The sequence below is a fragment of the Xiphophorus couchianus genome, chromosome 2 (assembly GCF_001444195.1).
Source record: "Xiphophorus couchianus chromosome 2, X_couchianus-1.0, whole genome shotgun sequence".
In the NCBI taxonomy this organism is placed as follows: Eukaryota; Metazoa; Chordata; class Actinopteri; order Cyprinodontiformes; family Poeciliidae; genus Xiphophorus; species Xiphophorus couchianus.
In genome coordinates this window covers 10,612,906-10,634,190 of record NC_040229.1, presented here as the reverse complement: position 1 = coordinate 10,634,190, position 21,285 = coordinate 10,612,906, and the positions used below count along the sequence as shown (strand labels likewise).

Genomic DNA, 21,285 nt, shown 5'->3' with positions numbered 1-21,285 from the left:
AAATGTCTTCCAGTTCCAGTGTTAAAATGTTCATTTGAATTTAAAGTTTATTGATCTTTGAGAATGCCGTTATTACTATTATGTTACTTGAAAATGATCTTAAAACAACTATATTATCGCTTATTGCAATAAGTTCTGGGACAATTTATTGTCTAGCAAAATTTGTTATTGTGACAGGCCTAACTAATACAACCAGCGAATCTTGAATCTTGAATAAATGGAGAATTAAAACTTAAAGACTCAAACTATGACGATGTTAAGCAGGTTTAGAAACAAACTAAAGTAAATCGATTGATCAAGCGTTTCCCATTTTGTTGGGTCAGTTACATTTCAGATCAAAAGCAAGTCCCCTCTACCATGGCTGCCCCCCTCACAGGTTGTAGTTATTGAATAACAGATGGTTTATGAGGCAGCAATAATGAGGAAAGGGACTAAAGTGTGGACCAACAATGGGTATTTGTTCTCTGGCCTTCAAAAGTGAGCAGCTTCTGCAGGAGAGAGGAAGTTTATCTTAAGGATTTCGCAAGAAGGACTAAGCTTTAAAGTCAACAAAGGCCTGCATTTGCTTTCATCTTCATTTAACTGGGCACACACTTGCATCTGTTGATTTCATATGATCATCCAGTGTTTACGAGGGATTAAAAAAAAGAGATAAATAAGTCAACAAAACAGGTTGTTTTTTTTATCTTATTATTGTTTGCAGAAACCAGCATTGGTTTTTTTTAGTAAATAAATTTTTATTTCTTAGGGCCTCAGCTTCTGTTAATGCGTATGATTTTATCAGCTATTAGGGCGAAGAGACCTGCCACCAAAGCGGGCCGCCTCCGATATCAATCCCACTTATCAGTCTCACTTTTTTTACTGACACCAAACCGCTGATAGCTGTGTGCCAGCTGTAATAAATGAGTGACCCATGTTAGCATCTGAACACAACACAAAATCAGACAATACCGACTCAAACTTAAGACTTTTTTAAGACCTTCATAAACCATGAATGAAATGTAAGACTTTTATCGTGACAAATGTACAATATATATACATATATTTATATATTTTAAATGTACACTTACCCATGAGAGATGCAAAAGAATCCAGCTAGCTAGCAAGCTCATATTAGCGGGTGTCGCAACCGCCTTCGATCCCAACGAAGATGTGCGCGTGCGCGTGACTCCAATGGGCTCTTTGCACGTCAGCTTCCGCGTTCGAGGAAAAGCGGCTCGATCGTTTCCGATCTATTGAAAATGGCATTTTACACTGGAACTATTTGCAGGGCTTGTCCAAGGTAACAATTAATGATGTACATCGATCCGAAGCCCCAATAAGTAGCTGGAGAAAGGTTTTAAGATGTTCGCCTCCTTATACATTCACAGATATGAAGATGAGCTTTACTTTCTTTAAACTTTGTGGCTAACATTAGCTTTAGCTTATGCTAGTAGGCAATATTCTCTGACATTTTCCTTGTAAAAATGTGCTATTTAAGTATCTAAACATTTTTCATCATTTATTAACGGACAATGTTTTTACCTTATTTTCAAGTATATTATGTGCGTTTATTGTCGTTAGTGTCAGAGACCAAGTAACGAGGGATTTTACGGTTCAGTCTTTTTGCTTCTGAAGCATGAGGAAGCACAACAAGACCATAGCTTAACAGTAGAGCAGCTCTGGTGTCAGAGTTCTAGTTAGGCACCAGCACCTCCTGACCCCACTAGGGACAAGGGTGTAAGAAAATGGATGGTTGAATTATCGATTATTTTGAGAATAAAATCAAAATAATATAATGAGAATAGTCATTTAGAAAAAGTCATAATTTTAGAAAAAATTAATAGAATTGCGAGAATAAAGTCGTAATATTATGACTTTTGTCATAATACAATTTTATTGACTATTTTCGTCCTATTTCATTCTATGACTTTATTCTCATAATTTTATATATTTTCTATTTTCTTAGCATGACAACAAAATGTAAGACCTCTGAACAACATATTTAAGACAAATTAATTAAAAAAAATTAATTTAAGACATTTTAAGGCCACAATTTTATATAAAATTTTAAGGTGACACCCTGTAATAGAAAACTACCAACCATGTCCTTACTCAGACTTCAAAATAATTCAGCAATCTTTAAATGTCTTTCAGTTATATACAAATGTCCTTTCTTGCAGCAATTTGACAGCTGTAGAAGCAAAACCACCCGAACTTAGTCTATGCAATGTTTTTATTGAAGATAAATGCAAATGTCCAGTTTTTAAGTTTTAAAATAGAGTCTTTAAATGATTAATTAAACCACCGAAATTACAGTTAAAACATTGCAGACCTTTATTAAAATACAGAGCAGCCTCATCAGGATTAATACAGAACAGGGTGCTATAACTGTGATTTAAAACATCCTGGATAACAGTAAACAAGAGCATTTTTACAGTAGAGGAGTAGAGTTAAAGGTGCATAAACATAATCATAGCTCAGGTCTGCATCTTGGCATCTGATCAGAAAAGGCACTGCAGATAATAAGCAGCTGGGGCGTCCCTAATGCTGTCCTGTCACCTAAATAGTCTGTTCCAGAAAGATACGAACGAGGTGGAGTTAAAGGCACCGATGAAAATGAGGAGCAGGAGATAGAGACTCATCATGATGGCAAAATGGTGTCTGAGGAGCCACGACCTGCTACGGGAATGCCTGACGAAAAACAAATAATAAACATCAGTGAATGACGTCTCACTGAACTCTATTCATGTTGATTATTTCCGATTAATTAAAGCTTCTGCACGTCTTACTGGAAATGAGATTTGAACCTCTTACCTGGCCAGGTGTTTCCCCTGAGAGTACACAAGCAGATACTTGACTCGTAGAAGCTGATTGTTGGTGACTATAAAGTATTTCTGCGGAACGTCGCCCCCTTCGCTGTTCTTGGCTCGTGAGCGCTGCTTGTCGATTGCATCGGAATCTGAAATGGCAAACGAATAGCAAGCAGCCGTTAGCAAACAGTCGGCCAAATTCTGCTGAAGTTACTGCTGCGTGGGGCGCACTGACTGCAGGTTTTTGGCTGATCTCCGACTGCAGATCTTTAAAAATCCTGACCTGCTGATTACGATTTTTTGCATTGCTATTTGTTTTGTCTGAAATGTCACTAATTATAGCAAAAAAAGTCGGCGAGTTTGCAAAGGTAATTGTTGGTAATTGCAAATGTGCAGGGCCTGCTGGGCCGGTCTGTTGGTCAAACCTCTGTCAGAGGAAAGCAAAAGAAGACAGTGGCTGATTTTTAGACCTTTGCTGAGGTAGATAAGATCAGGGGAGAAGATCAACTTCACAGGTAAGTATCAGCTGATCATCAATCTCCCAAAATGAAGGAAATCAGCACTGATAAATCGGTGCACCCTTAGTTATTGCAATAAACAATAATATTGCTGTTTTGAGACAATTTTCAAGTGCACCTTGAAAACTGCACTCTGGATGATCAATGATCTTTGAGAACACATTCTTAAAGATCAATAAACTTTCATTTGTAACAGACATTTAACACCAGAACTGGAAGACGTTTTAAATATCCAAAATAAATAAACAAAAGAACTGAAGCAGCAAATGAAGTCTCTGTAAACAAAACTGTCCTCCAAAAAAGAAATGCTGAGTCGAGTCTAATGCGTCAGACTGAAGCTTATTGTCATCCAGTTTTTAGTAGGAAAAAGAGAAAAGCAACAAATCATGCAAAAGAAAATGATCAAGCATGTTTTAATTTATCACACTGTCAATTGTTGTATTGCTTGCTGCGACAGGCTTAGCTAACAGTAAGTCAAGCAGCAGCTTTTCATGATTTGTGACATGGAGTTACAAAGCTAGATGTACCTTTTTTCTTCACTTGGCATTTAACGTCTGGATGATCGATGATTTCACATAAGGCAACACAGCTGAGCTGAGGACCCAGGATGCTCTCACGCCAGCCGCTGCTGTGGGGACTGTAGAGGACGGCCATGCTGAGGTCGCTGGTGAGGTACGTCCCCTCTCCAAACACCGAGTTCTGCACGCATCACATCAGGTTGGACGTCAGAAAAAAATTATTATTTTAGTAAACTATCGATTATTCTGATGACATAGTTGCTACTTAAACCAGTAAAAGAAATATGAGAAAATGCTAATAAATGAACAACTCAGTACCTTAATAAGAAAATATAATACGATTAAAAAACATAACTTTTTGTCACAAGTTTGAAGTATGATTTTTGATGTGATGAGAAATAAAACATTTCACATTAACTTGAAAATTAAGAAGCAAGCTTTAACTGAAACATTAAACACTTACTTTTATATTAAACTTCACCTTCAGTCTAGTTTATGACGATGTATCAGGGCCATTGCAGATAGAAAATAAAATATAAAAATTTTTTTGATTAAGGTAAAAAATTTGAGGAAAAAGAAGAATGTTCTGTGTTTGAAAGGTTGAAAATTTACTAGAAAGAAAAACTACAAAATCTGGAGATTAACCTAATAAATTTCCTACAAAAAGTAAGAATTGCTAAGCTTGAAAAGTTGAAAATATGCCAGAGAAAAAGCTTAATTTTTTTATATCAATCTCAGATATTTTCGAGCAAATCATAATTTAACAAATTAAAAAAAAACTGTAATCTTTCGATGAATTTCTGCATTCCTAGACGTGTGCAGTATGTTTTATTTTTAAAGCTCAGACCTTGTTGAGGTGACAGTGCAGCCCGTTGTGAATGATTGAATGAAAGTTCTCCAAGCGGCTCCCGTGGAATGCGTAGAAAACTTCTCGTCCTTCTCTCATCTTCTCAAACCGGGTGTTAAAGTGATCAGGATACTCCAGCTCAAACAGGAAGTCTGGTACTGGTGCAGAAACCCCCTCGTTTTCTGTCAGCTTGCAGAGTTTGGCGTACTAAAGATCAAATATGACACAGGATGAATACGAGTGGGAAAACAGAATATGATGTGTGTTTATGTGTAATCATAGTGCTGTACCTCATCTTTTTGCAGCGTCTTCACAGCAAAGCTCTTCGAGGAAAGAATCCAGTGTACGAGGGCCAGATGATGATCTCCTTCTCTGGGCCTTAACCGCACCAAATCTCTCACACCAGGCAGGGAGTTCACATCTGCCAACTGAAGAACAAAGCAAACATTTTTTAGCATATTAACTCAAAACGTGGCAGTGGCCGCTACAGTGGCACTTCCGGTGTCACGTGCCACGGCTGACCTGCTGCAGCTCAGTAGAGGCAGCTTCCAGCCTTGGTGACATATACCACGGGTTCTGTGTCAGATTGAATACTGAGTATGAATAATATGATTTTGAACAAATAAAATAAAAATAAAATGCATATACATACAAAAGCCATGGCATCTGACACCAAATCAGTGGCAGCTGTATGTATGTATATATATATATTCTGTTTTTTTTCTTATTTATTTGTTTGAAATAAAATGATTCATGCTCATATTCTATATTCAACATGACACAGAAGCCGTGGCATGTCACTGAAGCTGGAAGCTGCCACTACTAAGCTGTGGCAGGTGACACCAGAAGTGCCCTTACTTTTCTTCAACTAAATAAATGTACTGAATTAGTAGTTTAGTGTTATTATTTTAGCGTAGCACTATGCTACATAATATAAAATATTGTTTATTAAGGTAGGGGTGCAGATGATAGTGCAATAACCTGTTGTAAATTTTACCTAGCTGGCACATATGTTGCTTTAATGTGCAAAAACAAAACAGTTCCTTTAATGTTGAATGATGATCATATGCAGACAAAGAGACAGACAAAAATAGCAACATTAGTAGCACATTACTGCCACCAAGTGTTTACATAAAGTACCATCATCTCTGTAATGTTTGTAGGTATTCCTAATGTAAATAAACTGAAATTGCAGTATTTAAAATTAGATCCTGTTGAGACGTTTACTCCAGACACGCACCATACATGCACGCACACTCAACTACGGACACAAAGATTCTGCACAAAAGCCTTTTGTTTCATACGGACACTTTCTGTAGAAACAAAACTTAACTTTAGCTCATCGTCTGACCACTAGGCGGTGACGTAACACACCAGCAGACCAGGAGGCGGACTTTAGGATATAAGCAAGGTGTCTTCCGTGTTTGAGCAGATGCTGTATAGATTCGGGTCTTTACACTTGACATCCACATAAGCCTCTAAGGGTAAGCGTCTCTTTCTTTTAGTGCTAAAAGAATAAAATAAGTAAACTCTGATTGTTCTGTGTTGGCTGATTTCCTGTTCGTGTGCTCACACGTTTTGGGTCCGTCGAGTTCAATCACAACAATCCCATTAATTAATTAATTACAATTTTAATTAATTTATTTATGGCAGTGTTAACATTTTCTGTTTTTTCTGGTAGTAACTAGTTACATTTACTCAATTACATTTACTTGAGTAACTTCTTTGAAATAATTTACCTCTAGGGGTATTTTTACTACACTGTACTTTTTACTCTTACTTGAGTCATTTTATTATGAAGTATTCCTGCTCTTACTTAAGTAAATGTTCAAGATTCTCTACCAACTGAATGAAAATCAAACACATTTTAACCAAAGGTTCACCAGATAAAGACACACACCTGCAGTTATTTTTATTAAAGTTTCAGAAGTTTTACATTGACACAAATTGATTTGGAAAAATGTTTCTTTGGTTTGATTTTGCATTATGTAATTATGTTATTTATATGAATGATTTTGGTCTTTAAAATACCAACATTTACACGTAACTTTATATCTTGGTCCAGCTAACAAGGTCATTTTTAAATATTAATTGATTGATATTTTGATCAGGTACTCAGTACTTGAGTTGCCTTTGCGCCTTTTAATCTTACTTGAGTAATTTTTTGGATGCTTACTTTTTACTTATACTTTAGTAAAAATATCTTGAAGTAGTGCTACTCTTACTTGAGTAAAATTTTTGGGGTAGTCTGCTCACCTCTGACTAAAGATTAAATAAAGTTTTTAAAGATGAATGTTAACATTTAGGACACACCAGCAACTGCATGAGCTTTTCATTGTTTGTAAAGCTCTTACCAGGCCCTCAAAGTCCTTAATGTCACCACTTATGTAGCGAGGAGGGAAGGGTCTGAGCAAAGAGTCCCTCTTGTAGCTCTGAGCAGCAGCCACAAACAGGCTGCAGCGTAGGTCCGCTGCTACGGGGTCTCTGTGCAGACAGGAGCTCACCAGCTCTCTGACAGCCTCAGGTGGCAGAGGTGGCTGCATTCCCAGCACTGAACAAACAAACACGGGTGATAAGACTCAAACAGGTTTACACCAAAACAAATGTTTTTATGCACTTTATGTTGAATCTTGGAACCCAAATTTAAATTCAGCGTTGTATATAGTCAAAAGTGTCGAGGTGAAATTAATTAGGCGCATTTGTTAGTAACTTTTCCCCTACTTTTCCTTTAGTAATTTAAAAGGTGAGTCATTTCTGCAAGGGTTACTAAACTTTACAATACACCTAGTTCACGTGATAACCTTCATTGAGGTCCAAATTAACTTGTATACTGAACTTCAAGATCAAACTTGACATATCAATGAAAACGGAAGCCTACTTATTAAACAATAACATTTAAATTCCGCATTTTTTGTTTTTGTTTAGTCTCTGTGAGCCTTTAAACTCCAAGCTAGTTGCTGTAGGGAAGCTGGCTAACATTAGCTGCGACATAAATATCTTCCACAACGTATCGATATCTATGACAAATATAAAACATCTAACTGCTGTTTGTTAATTGAAATGTTTAACAAAGATTCAATGTGTGGTTAAAAGGCGATATTACTGATTAATAACTGATCTTACCTGGCTTAAGTCTTCCTCAACTCATAGCACTACAGTACAGGAAAAGCTAACATTATGCTAGCTAGATTTCTGCTGCGTTCAATTGCAGTATGAACTTTGTGTGTCACAATTTCACGTTATGAATGAGAGGGAAAATACAATCACAAAATAAAAATATGTCTTTGTGAAGAAGCTAACTTGTGTGTAAAACTGCATTATCTATTTATTTCTAAACCCGAATATAGGGATATATAGTCAAATTGGCCGAACATTTTAGATTTTTCAACCCTTTCCATGACGCCAAAGCAGCAGACAGTGGCAGATACGAAGATACGCGAAAGCAGCACATATGATACAATAATAAAACATATTTCCTTCTACCTAATTTGGTAATATCTTTTCCCCTTAATCTTCAAAAATACATTTTGAAGCTTCCTATTCAAAAACCTCAAAATAAATAATTTGCATACAATGACCTCTGACGAAGAACCCAATTTTTATTTTAATATTTGTCAGGCATTTTATTTAATATAAGCAGTGTGATAAAATGTTAGTTCGGTCCTTGCTGGGAATATTTCACTCAATTTACATCATAAATTACAAGTGTGATAAATTAGAAGTGCTCTTTAGCATTGACAGTGTGGGAGTCATTTTATATTGATTATTACATTCAGATAACGTCATAATTTAGAATCCCCAATTAACCAGACATGTAGACATTTTTGACCTTATACAAATTTGAAAACTTCAAAATTATTTTCATCTTATAATAGTTGTTTGGAAGCAGCCTATTCTGTATTTTTCAGGTTTGAATACATTTGATGTCGATGCCATATTTATTATTCATATTCCTTTATTTAATCAGGTAAACCCTGTTGAGATCTAGATCTCATTTTCAAGAGGGACCTGAGCAAAAATTTGCAATACATAGCAACCTGGTTACAAGATAAAAACAATTAATACATATGCAGAAGTATAAAACAATAAAAACAATTTAAAAACAATGACACTGTTTTATAGAATCTTGTTGCCTATCTTTAAGAACTGCTCGAAATAAGTCCAGTGCTGTTATATGCTGTTAATAAATATAATAATTATTATATATATATATATATATATATATATATATATATATAAAGCTATATATAAAGAAATAGCTTCCGGATTGGTAGCCAATCAGAGCAGACTCTTGTTTTCGACACTATGGATGAAATCTAAAAGGGGCGGGGCTTGGGCGAACATTCCTGCTTCGTGATTGGTCATGTGGGCGGCAACAAATCCCGTCTCGTCGGGGTACAACGCAAGAAAGGGAGTGGGGGTTGTTCGTTAAAAAAAGAAAAAGACCACACGTCACGTGACCACTCCTGACTCCCAGCCCCATCATTTGAGGAATAACGGCCTCCATAGATCCTATATATGTTTTTCTAAACAGCAAATTCCTCCGTTCAGCAGCGCGTATTGTCGGAGGGGAGGAAAAGACTCATAGGATGCAATTTAAAGAAAAAGGAGGATTATAGCATTGTTCTTGGATTGTAAACGGGAGGTAAGACGTTTTAAATCAATGCATTTTCATTCATTGGACACCTAGCTTGCAGAGAGGGCGGAAGGAAAAACAGTATGATGAGATGAAGCGGATTGTGGCTGCTGTGTGAAAACCCTGGAGATGTGTAGGCAGTTTAGTGCTGGAGCTGCGCCTCGTCTGGATGATGAGGATGAAGAAGAAGCAGCGGCAGCAGTAGCATTAGTAGCATCACCGAGGCACCGTGACTCACACAGGCTGAAGGACGCTCCTGTATCCGCTGTGATCACGATGCACCGCGTCCTGCTGCTGCTGCATCACCGCCACCCGCTGAAATATTTCACATTTTACATCATTATGGCAAAAATAAATTTAAAAAATCACCATCAAGCAGGACGTTTTGTGACAGATTAAGCTGTTTATCTATCGGGGATGAATGTGTCCTTCATACTTGAATCACAAATGCACAGTCAACGATGGTTACTAACGGAAAAATAATGTAAGAGGAGTTTATTATCACCAAGTATATAAAGTTTATCAGTCATCTGTGATAAATATAGTGGATTCTATACGTACCTATTCTGGTTTATGTGCATTTAAAGCATCCGGACAAGGCCATACTGTACTTTACATTCAGCTAAACATAGCTGTAATGTCCACAAAATGTATCTCTATTTCTGCAGAGAATCCAAAAATTGTACCTAAGTAAGAGTAGTACTACTTCAACAACAACATATTTTTACTCAAGTAAAAGTACAAAGCAGCCATTCAAGAAGTTACTCTAAGAGTAAAAAAGTATTTAGTAAAAAAGTACTCGTGTGCTGAGTAGCTGATCAAATTATCTATCATTTAGTATTTAAAAATATGTAAATACATAATCAGACAGACCAACATATAAAGTTAAGTGGAAATGTTGGTATTTTAAGACCAAAGTGACAATAATTCATATAAGTAGCAAAAAGAACAAAATCTGATTTGGAAAATTTTTACAAATAATTTTCTTTCAATATAAAACTTATGAAACTTTGAGAAAAACTGCAGGTGTGTGTGTGTCTGTGCCTGGTGAATTTTTGGATAAAACATATATTTGTTTTTCATTCAATGGGTAGAAAATCCAGAAATTTTACCCAAATAAGAGAAGAAATACTTCATAATAAAATTATTTAAGTAAAAATAAAAAGTACAGCATAGTAAAAATACTCTTAAAAGTATTCCCCCCACCCCCAAAATGTTACTCATGTAAATGTAATTGAATAAATATAACTAGTTAAACCAACTTTGTATTTCTGTTTATTCAAACAGAATAAACACTTAGCTTTATTCAAACAGAAATAAAGCTAAATGTTTTAGTCAGTTTAGTGCCTTTTTCTTTTCTTCTTTGCAGTCAAAACGTTGCACTAATTAAAATTTTGATTGACAGGAAAGAAGCTGTGGCCTCTGTAGCCTTGGTGACGTTAATGAAACTCTTCTTCTACAGTTTCAGTTCTGACGGCCTCTCAGATTGAAGTTTCTGCATCTGTTTGGAAAGTGGAGGAAAACACTGAACAGTGATCATGGCTGGTAAGCTTTACCGCTTTTGAGTCACTCAGATACACAAAGTGTTTCCCATTTATTTAAAAAAATAAATGGGATTCATTCATTCATTAGTGATTCATGCTTACCTTTCCTGTGTATGCCAGAAAACAACTTCCCTCCCTTGCCAAGATTCATCCCCCTCAAGCCATGTTTTTACCAGGACTTCAATGAAATCCCAGAACAACGGCGCTCCATGTGCAAGAGGCTCTACTACCTCTGGATCTGTGAGTGGACATTCCCTGCATGGGAAGAATAGTGAATATTATGCTCTCTGTTGTTTACAAAAGCATCAGTTTCCCTGCCTTCAGGTCAGTCACAAAGCTAAACTGTGTTATGGTTGTTTCCTTATGCCATGTTACGTTGTTTACCAAAATTACATTGATATACAGTACAGACCAAAAGTTTGGACACACCTTTCTAATTCAATGGGTTTTCTTTATTTTCATGACTATTGCTAAGGCAAGAAATCCCACTTATTAACCTGACAGGGCACCTATGAAGTGAAAACCATTTCAGGTGACGACCTCTTGAAGCTCATCAAGAAAATGCAGAGTGTGTGCAAAGCAGTAATCACAGCAAAAGGTTGCAACTTTGAAGAAACTAGAATATAAGGCGTATTTTCAGTTGTTTTACACTTTTTTGTTTAGTGCATATTTCCACATGTGCTATTCATAGTTTTGATGCCTTCAGTGTGAATCTACAATGTCAATAGTCATGAAAATAAAGGAAACTTATTGAATTAAAAGGTGTGTCCAAACGTTTGGTCTGTACTGTATATAAAAATAACAACTTAAATGATTAAATAGGCTAAGTGACACATGTTCTGCTCCTTTATTATTTTGACTAAAAAGATAAAATAAGAAATGGGAGGAATTTCTTAAAATGACAATTGGCATTTATCTTAAAAATACTGCATTCAGGCAAAATGGTAAATATCTCTGTGTTTTTGTTGTTGAAAATTTAGATTTTGGTTATTTTTATTAACAATTATATATTAATTATGAATCAATTATGTATGATTTTCTAAAGTGTCCCAAAAAAGTATTTCATGTGCAGTTTTCCACATTAAAACCACAAAGTGCAATGAATTTTGATTTTATTTTATCTGATAAGCCAACACAAAATAGCAGCATTGATGTGAAGTAGACATAAATACAAACCTCGATACAATACTATTTACAATGCAATTTTATTTATTTATAAACAACACAGTTGGCCAAAGCACTAAAACAAATTAATCCAACAAAAAAGCAAAACGGGGCGTGCCGTGGTGGCGTAGTGGTTAGCGCGACCCGTATTTGGAGGCCTTGAGTCCTCGACGCGGCTGTCGCGGGTTCGACTCCCGGACCCGACGACATTTGTCGCATGTCTTCCCCCCTCTCCTTCCCCGTTTCCTTTCAGCCTACTGTCATATAAGGGACACTAGAGCCCACAAAAGACCCCCTGGATGGGTACAAAAAAAAAAAAAGCAGAACAATAATTAAGACATTAAAGCCAACACATGCAAAAAAAGATTTAAGAAAACATTTAATCAATTCATGTGCATTCGCATTAAGCCCCGTTCCCTCTGATATGTCTAAATAAAATCCAACTCATTGGCAGAAGTAGTTTAATTAGTGAATAGAACCAACATTTTTGTAGTTTAAAGGGAATCTATTATGCGAAACTCACTCATTTTGTACCTGTGGCACATCTAAAACCTGCAGGACCTACCAGGAACTCCGGCCCTTGAGGACTGGAGTTTGACACCTGTGACTTTTTTTCAGCGAAAACACCTGAAGCACCAATCGCTCTGCACTAACCTTCCTGATGGAGTGAACAGCGAGTTCTGCCTCAGCCCCCTCTCTTTTCCTAAGCACTGCATTCAGTAAAAATTAATCAATCTTTAATGTTGGAACCAATAGGAAAATTCAACTGCAGTAGCCATCATTCAACCCAAAGAGGGCAGCACTGAGACAGCGTGAAGTCAAATACTGTACTGCAGAATTAAGCAAATTTTAAGGAACAATTTACAGTTTATCTGGGAAAAAAGATTTGTTGTTTGGTTTTAAAGGGGACCTTTAATAAAAAAAATCCACATTTTGCATGTTTTTTTTCTGTACTTCTATTTGTGTTTCTACTGCTTCTACAATCAGCCCAAGTGCTTAAAAAACCACACAGCCCTTTTTTTGGCAATGAGTGAATGTTTTTTGGTGTCTGGAAAATGAGCCATTTCAAAAACGTTCTGAATATAAGGTCACAAATCAGCAGGCACTCCCCGTTACCTAGCAACCCCAGCCAAGCTCAGCCCGTCACCTAGCAACCCAAGCTGTGTTCCAACATGTTTGGACAGCTCCAAAAACGTGTTACTTAAAATTGAAAAGAGAAAGGACGTTAAGAAGAAAGTTTAATGTTTTTACACATCAGAATAAAATAAAGTCTGGACTTTATCAGGTTCTAAAATCCGACAAATCTGACCTCAATTGTCCAAAATTCGCAATATGGTCCAACCTGACAAAGGTCAAGGAAAAATGGAAGTGGTGTATGTCAAGCATACTGTTGTGAAAATGTTGACCCAACCCCCTTATCACAACAATGTCTCCTTGTGTGCATGACCCAATTTCACCAAAGCTGTTAGACAGTTGGCCCACATTTGACTCTGGTGTGCTTTGGTATTCAGAAGAGTTCCTGGTCAAGCTTTACCAGGAGTATATTTGTAAATCTTGCTGCCATATTCCCTTCAAATATTTTAGCAAACTGTGTTTTTTCTAAGTAAATGGCCATGAACTTTAACATTTAAAATGCTCACTGAAGCCTGGAGATTTTAAGACACTCTTGGCTCTAAACTTGAGGTAAATTTACAGCTACATCCACTCCAGCGAAGACTAGCAGTTCCAGTTATCTCAAGTTTTCCCACACTTATTTAACATAAACTAGGAGCAGAGACAGAATGATCCGGAGAGCGTTAAAGGAATCCACAGTGATTAAATCCTGCTGCACGATGAACCAGCTGATGGGTTTTGCTGCTCTGTGTCTCTGGGATGCTGACAGTGAACACTGCCACGCTAGCCGTTAACCTGATAGGCTGCCTGGCCTGGATGTGTGGAGGTGGAGGAGCAACCAACTTTGGCATGGCCTTCCTGTGGCTCATACTCTTCACTCCATGTTCCTACGTGTGCTGGTTCAGGCCCATCTACAAGGCATTTAAGTAAGCATGCCTCTCTTTCAGCATGCACACAGTTTTAAGTAGTTTCAGCTGTATCATTTATTCTGTCAATAATTGTCTCTCTGCAGGACCGACAGCTCTTTCAACTTCATGGCTTTCTTTTTCGTCTTCATGGCTCAGGTGGTGATAAGTATCATCCAGACTGTTGGCATCCCAGGTTGGGGGGTCTGGTAAGAGCTTTCAGTGTTTTATTAACTTTTATACTGTACAGTGCTGTGAAAAAGTATTCACTTCAGTACAGATTTATTCTATTTTCACTTTGTTTCTTCTTGACTCACTTAAATGTTTCAGGTCTTGATGCAAATTTTAATACCAGACAAAGATAGTCTGACCTAGGGCAAAAAAAGCAGTTTTGAAAATATTAAATTTCTTAATAAATATAAAATTTTTGGATGTTTTTATAATTCCAACTGCTTTTATAAATTGCACAAGCACTTTAAAAAACCTACAAGGCCATTGTCTGGCAATAAGTTTATGTTTATTGTTGTCTGTAAAATGAGCCGATTGTTAAGTCACATTTCATGTATATTGTGCCGTTACCTAGCAACCCCAGCCTAGCCCAGCACAGTTACCTAGCAACCTTAAAGGAGCTCCAGCAGGTTTGGTCATCTTCTTTTACTGCTGACCAGAACCTTGTTCTAACCTGCTTCACGTTGTCAGACAGGTTCTAATCATGCAGCTTTGGGGTTAATCAAGCCAGAATGTGGTTTATATTAGTAAGTATAAACCAAAAACAAAATGCATTTAATTACTGTTATACTTTTATGTTTCAACCCTGACCAGATTCATTTGAAGGTGACTTATTATGCTTCCCTGAGTAGGGTAGAATAGGTCTATGGCTTTACAGAACATGTTTGTTACATTTTATGCATAAAATTATTCTTAGATAATTAGATTTTAGTCTGGTCAGTTCTGCCTATTTCCTTTCAGAAGGAGCTGTTTTAGGGCATCTTGTCACTTTAAACTCAAATAAACTGCTTCTGGCCACGCCCCCCAACTCAATGTTTACACTCACATGTGAAAATGGCTGCAAAGACTCAGCTGTACCTGTTTGAAAAGCAGAAGTAGAGCCTCCTGCACAACCAACAAGAACGCAGCAAGTCGCTTCTGAACGACAATAAAACACTTGTCTTCTCCAGCAGCCATTGTACAGCACATACAACGGTAAAACCAGCTGACCAAACGTGCCAGAGCTCCGTTTTGGTTACTAGGTAACGGGCTGGGCTTTGCTGGAGTTGCTAGGTAGCAATTTCCAAATGTTTTTGAAACAACTCATTTTCCAGACACTAAAAAACATTAACTTATTGCCAAAAAACGGCTAGATGGTTTTATAAGCGCTGCTAGAAGCAGCAAAAATCCAAATGGAAGTACAAAAACATGCAAAATATAAATTGTACTAAATATGTCCCCTTTAAATGTTGAATTTTTTTGGTAAATGATCCTTCTCAGGTTCTTTTGGGTGTGATGTATAGCGCTGTTAAACTGAGTCATTAGATGAAAGCGCTGTTTGTCATGCATGCCATGATTTTACGCTACTGTCATATGTGACTCAGGATCTGATTGTGGTTCTCCTCAGCGGCTGGCTGGCCACCATCACCTTCTTTAGCACCAACATTGGCTCAGCTGTGGTGATGCTGATTCCCACCGTCATGTTCACTGCCGTGGCTGTGCTCTCATTCGTTGCCCTTACCAAGGTGATCATTACGCTTTCCTTTGGGTGAATCAGGAAGTGTTTCTTGATCTGAGTTGGGTTTTGCCTTTCAGTCGCGGCCCTTAAATGTGGTTTATTGTATATTATTTGTGCACACTTTGTTTTGTTTTTAACAAGAGGTTCAATTTCAGTTTGCGTAGTGGTTAATTTATCTTTTATTCTCTTGTTCTTTTACCAGTATGGTTTAGAGCTGTGGATTTTGTACTTTTTATTCTTTAGTTCTGAGTCTCTTTCTGTAAAAGATTAGATTTTTTGTTTTAATCTTGTATATTTATTGTACAATTTTGGCTTGATAACTGCTGTGATGGTGGGTTTTTTTGTTTTGTTTTTTACGAAAATTGCCTTGTTGTGAATCTATGCCCCAGTTAACAATATAATCAATTACTAGAATAGTAAAAAAAAAATTCAATCATCGATTAATCGGATGAATCGGATTAATCGATTTAGCCCTACTTAAAAGCAAAATGTGTATATATTTTTGTACAGTTTTGTTTTAATTACTGCTTTGAATGTTATTTTTTTCAGAAAATGGCCTTGTTTTGAATCTATACTTCAGTTAACAATTGCTAAATTAGTTAACAATTAATCACAATTAATTGGATTCATTTTTTCAGCCCTACTTAGTATAATGGTAATTTATTTTTTTGTATAATTTTGGCTTAATTACTGCTCTGAGGGTGTTTTTTCTCAGCAAATTGCCTTTTTTTGTGTCTTTAAAGTCCACTTAACGATTAATCGATTACCAAATTAGTTAACAAGTTTTTCAATAATCAATTAATCACGATTAATCTGAATAATCGTTTCAGCTCTAGTTTAGGCAGTGATTAATTCTCATGCTCTCCTTTCTCCAGGTCCACAACCTCTACCGTGGCAGCGGTGGGAGTCTGGGTAAAGCCCAGGAGGAGTGGGCCACGGGGGCCTGGAAGAACCCACACGTCCAGCAAGCCGCCCAGCAGGCGGCTATGGGAGCTGCACAGGGAGCCATGGAGCAGAACCAGTACTCAGCGGCTCCCACCTACAACTACGACGACCCAATGTAGGAGAGACGGGCCGGCCGGAGGAGTGGAGAGGGAGAGCTAAAAAAGGAACAATTATGAACACAACTAAGAATTAGGTGCCCTTCATTTTAATACAGGACAGGCTCATTTTTAGGTAGAAAAATGTAGGGAAAAGGAGACAGAAACGTACTTTTAAGCAAATTTAAAAGTTTTAGAAAGTTCACTCTTAGATCAACAAATTGCTGTTATTGTTTTGCTGCTCACCATGTGTGTTGATTTCCTCCAGTCTGATATGGCTTAAAGAAATCCCCTGAGGTGTCTATTTAATTCATCCAGGTCCCATCATGTGTTGCAGCACTCAAAGTCACAAATTGACATTTCCTGTTTGATTTTGAATCCTCTTTGTGTTGCTACAAGGAGTAGCAGCTAGTTTCTCAGCTAATACTCATTGGCTAGCATCAAAATATTAAGAGAACTTGTTAGAAAAATCTCTAATTTGAGGGCTAGTTTAGGAAAAGTGTAAACATTCATTAGCAGCTTCCTAGCTAGCTAGCTGCTAGCACTTGTATGATATAATGGCTCCCTAACTGTTTGACAGCTTCTTTGCTTGCTACTAGCCATTATACAACTAGCTAGCTAGCTAGGTATATAAGCCGGCCAGTTAGCTTATATAGCTAGCTAGCTGTATAAGCTAACTAGCAGTATAAAAATATATCTGACTCTGTTTGAATGCAACAAAGATGTTACAATCAACCCCAATTCTGTTTATTGCATCTTAAAACAGGACTTTAGGGTTAAATGTAGTAAGTTTTCCAGGAGTCAAAGTCATTATTCTACCTTCTCATTTTGCCGCTATGCTAGGTTCATCTGCTAGCGGTAACATCAAATCTACAGCTGAAGCTACAGTTTAATCATGAGGGATTTTTTTTTTTGTCAAATATTACGAAATGTTTACTGGGTGATAGATTCAGACAAATATGTTGTCACCTCTGGTAAAGATGTGTTAAAACCTTGTTATAAATGCATCTGTCATTGCAGCAGAACAATCCCACAAGAGAAAAGTTCAATCCAAACTTTATTTTGAGTGTATTTATTTGATGTAAAAAAAAATGTTAGGAAGTAATTGTTAAATTTCTGACCGGTCAACCAACAGATGTTGGGCACAGGGCAAGAAAAAGGTTCTGCCAAGACGACGTAGACAGAAATGATTCAACAATTTAGAGAGAAAAATTTCAGGCTTTACGAAACTAATTTACATAAAAATGTCAAAATTAGCACAAAAATATAATAATAAAAACCTAAATAACATTTTTAGACAGTTTATCAGCTAAAAAATAGTTGATTTGGAGTTAGCTGCTTTTCCATTGGCGATATGATCGCACAGATTAGAATTATGGAAATAAATATGCATAATGGAAAGAAGGCAATTTCGAAAAAACGTATGTTTTTCGATATGAGGTTGAAAGGATGAAATTTTGCATCACACAAGACAAGTCATATGATCAACAGCCGAATGTTACTTCTGGCAGAAATGACAAAGAAGACGACAGGAAGTGGAAAGAGAACGAGGGCACAGCAGGTAATTAAACCATTTACTACATAAACAAATGGATTCACTCGTGATTTTAATTGCGTTTCTTATTTAATGGAAACACAGCAGCTGCAAAATTAACATTTTTTGACATGAGCGAAAGATCAACAAAGTTTGGGGCACATTTGCAATGGAAACACGGCTTCTTTAAGTCAAATGTAAACAAATCAAATGCTTCCAGCTAAAGAATTAAAGCAGTGCATCTTTAATACACACATTTATTTCTTAACATTATTTTATTTTCCAAACTGAACAGTAATCATGTTGAAAGTTAGATGTCTAACATATTGAAAACCTGATTTATTTGACGGCCTTCACATCTTTACCAATGTTGCCAATTAATTTACCCTCTTCTGTTTAATCAAGTTTATTGTTCTGGGACCTGTTTTGTTTTAAGATTATTCGATATTTTCTACATTCTCAGGTAAGGTGCGATAGCCGTTTTTAAGCCTGTAAAACATCAAGCTTTTTGGATTTATTTTTTTGTTTTACTACCCCAGCTTACCCATATTGGAGTGTTTGGTTATAAATGTACTGATTTTGGTTCAGTGTTTAGGGTTTTTATTGGATAAACATTCCAAATCAATGTTGTACAGGGGAAGAATGGAGGAAAACCAAAACTACAGTTAAAAGAAAGACACAAAAATGGTAAATTATGGTAATATTTGTTGTAGGTGCTCAGAGTGATGGATGTTTCCCTCCCGTCTTTGGCATATTCTTCCATTAACCCCCTACATGTGGATGCTTGTGAACTTCAGGCCTTACATTAGTGCGTCATCTTGTGGCTGTTGGTGTTATTCCATGAATTAATGTAAAATAAGATAGAATATTAAATTGAAAGTCAATTATTTCCACTTAAGACTAAAGACAAGGTGTGAGATTTGGTGAATTTTCCAGCCGGAAAATTTCAGACTAGTGTAATTTGTTTTGTTTTTGAGAACTTCCTCAGCATTCAGTAGACGGTTATTACGGTAAAATAAAGTATTTCGCTTGACAAAGCTGTGAAGATGTGAATAATGGTTATTATTTCGAAAATCTGTGGGTCGTCTTGTCCCGTTGTGATGATGTGGTTTTTAATGAGCTCTGTTTTTACTTTTCTTGTTTTTGTTTTGTATCCACCGCTGTTTTTCCTGTGTATTTCGGGTAACGTGAAGTCGAGACTGAAGCACATGCTCATTGAGTCCCTTCCATGGCTGTGGTGAAGTGTTGCTCAAACTATAATTATTTGAAAGTTGTTTTTTCATTTAAACCTGCAGTATGTAACTTTTATTTTAAAAAATATTTTTTTCACATATTTGTTGAAAAAATTGATCTTCTTTGTGTTCTCCTAGTGCTAACTAGAAACAACCAATCATAGTTAGGAGGCGGGTCTTAGCGCTGTCAATCATCCTCTCGCTAGTTAGCATAGCCACTGTTGACGGCGGAAAAACGGTTTCCCTGTAATAATGAGTTGTTTCTCCACCATTGGGACATTTAAGAGCCAGTACACAAGCTTGATTGACAGCTCTAAACCCCCCTTCCTTGCTCTGATTGGTTGTATTTGTGCGTTTTGTCGGATAGTACAGGATCTGATTGAGAAGGAGGAGTTTGATCTTTTCACAGATTATCTCTTATTCATACTGTCAAGACATGGTGGCATTTTTAATAAATATGTAAAAAAAAAACTACTTATATATACATGTATGTATATTTAAATAAAAATTAAATACTGCAGCTTTAATTAAATGTTTGTGCTGGGTTTCCTGTGTTGAAATTACAGTGAAGCAATACGTCCTTATATAATCAACAGAATCTAGTCAGGTTCAGCACAAACTGGCTTCTTTTAAGTTCCTGGCTTTATTATAGAGTATTATGAAACACAAAACAGGCTTGATTATTGAATTTACAACTTTATTTTACCAGCAGAGGCACATAAAGTAGTTATTACTGTAAAGGACACTACACATCTGCTTTTTTCCCTCCTGTACAGTAAATGTAAAACATTGCTCTGACATATGCAGTTCCTGGGATTAGATGTGAATTTATTGTTTTCCAGTAGCTGCTGGTCCTTGGACAGATGTCACTCTGCATTTCGTGTCACAGTATCAAAGCCTCTGGAAGCCATTTTCCATGTTTCCCACCTTTACTGTACTGTATGTTGTATGAAATGTATTATCATATATTCTATCATAGGTAGTCCTGAATATATCATGTGGTAAATATTTGCCACATTCAGTAGGAACATGCTGTATTTAGATGAAATAAATGTTTGAGGAGGCTGTGTCTCCATAAGTGACGTAAATGAGGAATAACATTTTTGTGTATTACTTTTGTATTATTTGGTCTTACCCCGATAGATATTAAATAGTTCTTGTTGCAGCCTGTTTTGTTCTTTTTCACTTATTACAGCTGATTTTTTTTTTTAAATTCCTGGTTAATTTTAATTCTCTTTCAAAAAAACATTTACTATATTTCTTGTTCTGGATAAAAATGGCTGAAAATAATGAAAATATTGGTGATTCACTTGAATATAAAAATGTATTCTTTTTGTATTTTATGCGATCTTGTTTTGAAAATCCAGCTTGTGCAGCCTTACAGAAATTTGCCTCCGAACCTCAATGACAAAGTTTTAAATTAGTTTTAAATAAAAATTTATTTGATTTTTTTTTTTTTTTACTGAAAGGGATGTTTTTTTTTGTTTGTTTTTTTTTTTTGCCTAAATCACCTTTTGGCAAAAAAAAAAAAATAATTAAATTAAAAAGTGGTGATTTTTGAGAAAGAAAAAAAAAAATCCATAAATGACTTTTAGGACAATATAGTATGTTAAACATATAGTTTAAAAAATCTCATAACTTATAGTTTCCTTACTTTTGATATTATTTCACATTTATTTACTTTTATATATTTTAACCTTAAGTATTAAGGGTGCC

The 21,285-nt window shown here is 36.3% G+C and overlaps 2 protein-coding genes across 2 annotated transcripts; one reads left to right on the top strand and one right to left on the bottom strand.

The window, feature by feature from the left end:
• Positions 1-2,292: 2,292 nt before the first annotated feature.
• Positions 2,293-7,893, bottom strand: parp16 (poly (ADP-ribose) polymerase family, member 16). Its single transcript, XM_028005443.1, has 7 exons — positions 7,799-7,893; positions 7,030-7,226; positions 4,966-5,103; positions 4,676-4,882; positions 3,838-4,009; positions 2,797-2,941; positions 2,293-2,673 (listed from the first exon to the last, which is right to left on the bottom strand). The coding sequence occupies exons 2-7, from the start codon at positions 7,216-7,218 to the stop codon at positions 2,538-2,540; spliced, it is 987 nt and encodes a 328-aa protein (XP_027861244.1). The 5' UTR covers positions 7,219-7,226; positions 7,799-7,893; the 3' UTR covers positions 2,293-2,537.
• A 1,219-nt stretch (positions 7,894-9,112) lies between these two features.
• Positions 9,113-20,734, top strand: scamp5a (secretory carrier membrane protein 5a). Its single transcript, XM_028005476.1, has 7 exons — positions 9,113-9,320; positions 10,774-10,856; positions 10,976-11,095; positions 13,902-14,058; positions 14,145-14,246; positions 15,653-15,770; positions 16,639-20,734. Exons 2-7 carry the CDS (start codon positions 10,850-10,852, stop codon positions 16,825-16,827), a joined length of 693 nt encoding a protein of 230 aa, XP_027861277.1. The 5' UTR covers positions 9,113-9,320; positions 10,774-10,849; the 3' UTR covers positions 16,828-20,734.
• The last annotated feature ends 551 nt before the right edge of the window (positions 20,735-21,285 follow it).

Bases quoted from the DNA above. Each gene is read 5' to 3' on its own strand.
- scamp5a (XM_028005476.1), top strand. The intron at 11,096-13,901 runs GTGAGTGGACAT...GGATGCTGACAG, and splicing joins GCTCTACTACCTCTGGATCT to TGAACACTGCCACGCTAGCC. The intron at 14,059-14,144 runs GTAAGCATGCCT...GTCTCTCTGCAG, and splicing joins CCCATCTACAAGGCATTTAA to GACCGACAGCTCTTTCAACT.
- parp16 (XM_028005443.1), bottom strand. From the start codon at position 7,218: ATGCAGCCACCTCTGCCACCTGAGGCTGTCAGAGAGCTGGTGAGCTCC. The intron at 4,883-4,965 runs GTACAGCACTAT...TTTGATCTTTAG, and splicing joins AGACGCTGCAAAAAGATGAG to TACGCCAAACTCTGCAAGCT. The intron at 2,674-2,796 runs GTAAGAGGTTCA...GTTTTTCGTCAG, and splicing joins CAGGGGAAACACCTGGCCAG to GCATTCCCGTAGCAGGTCGT.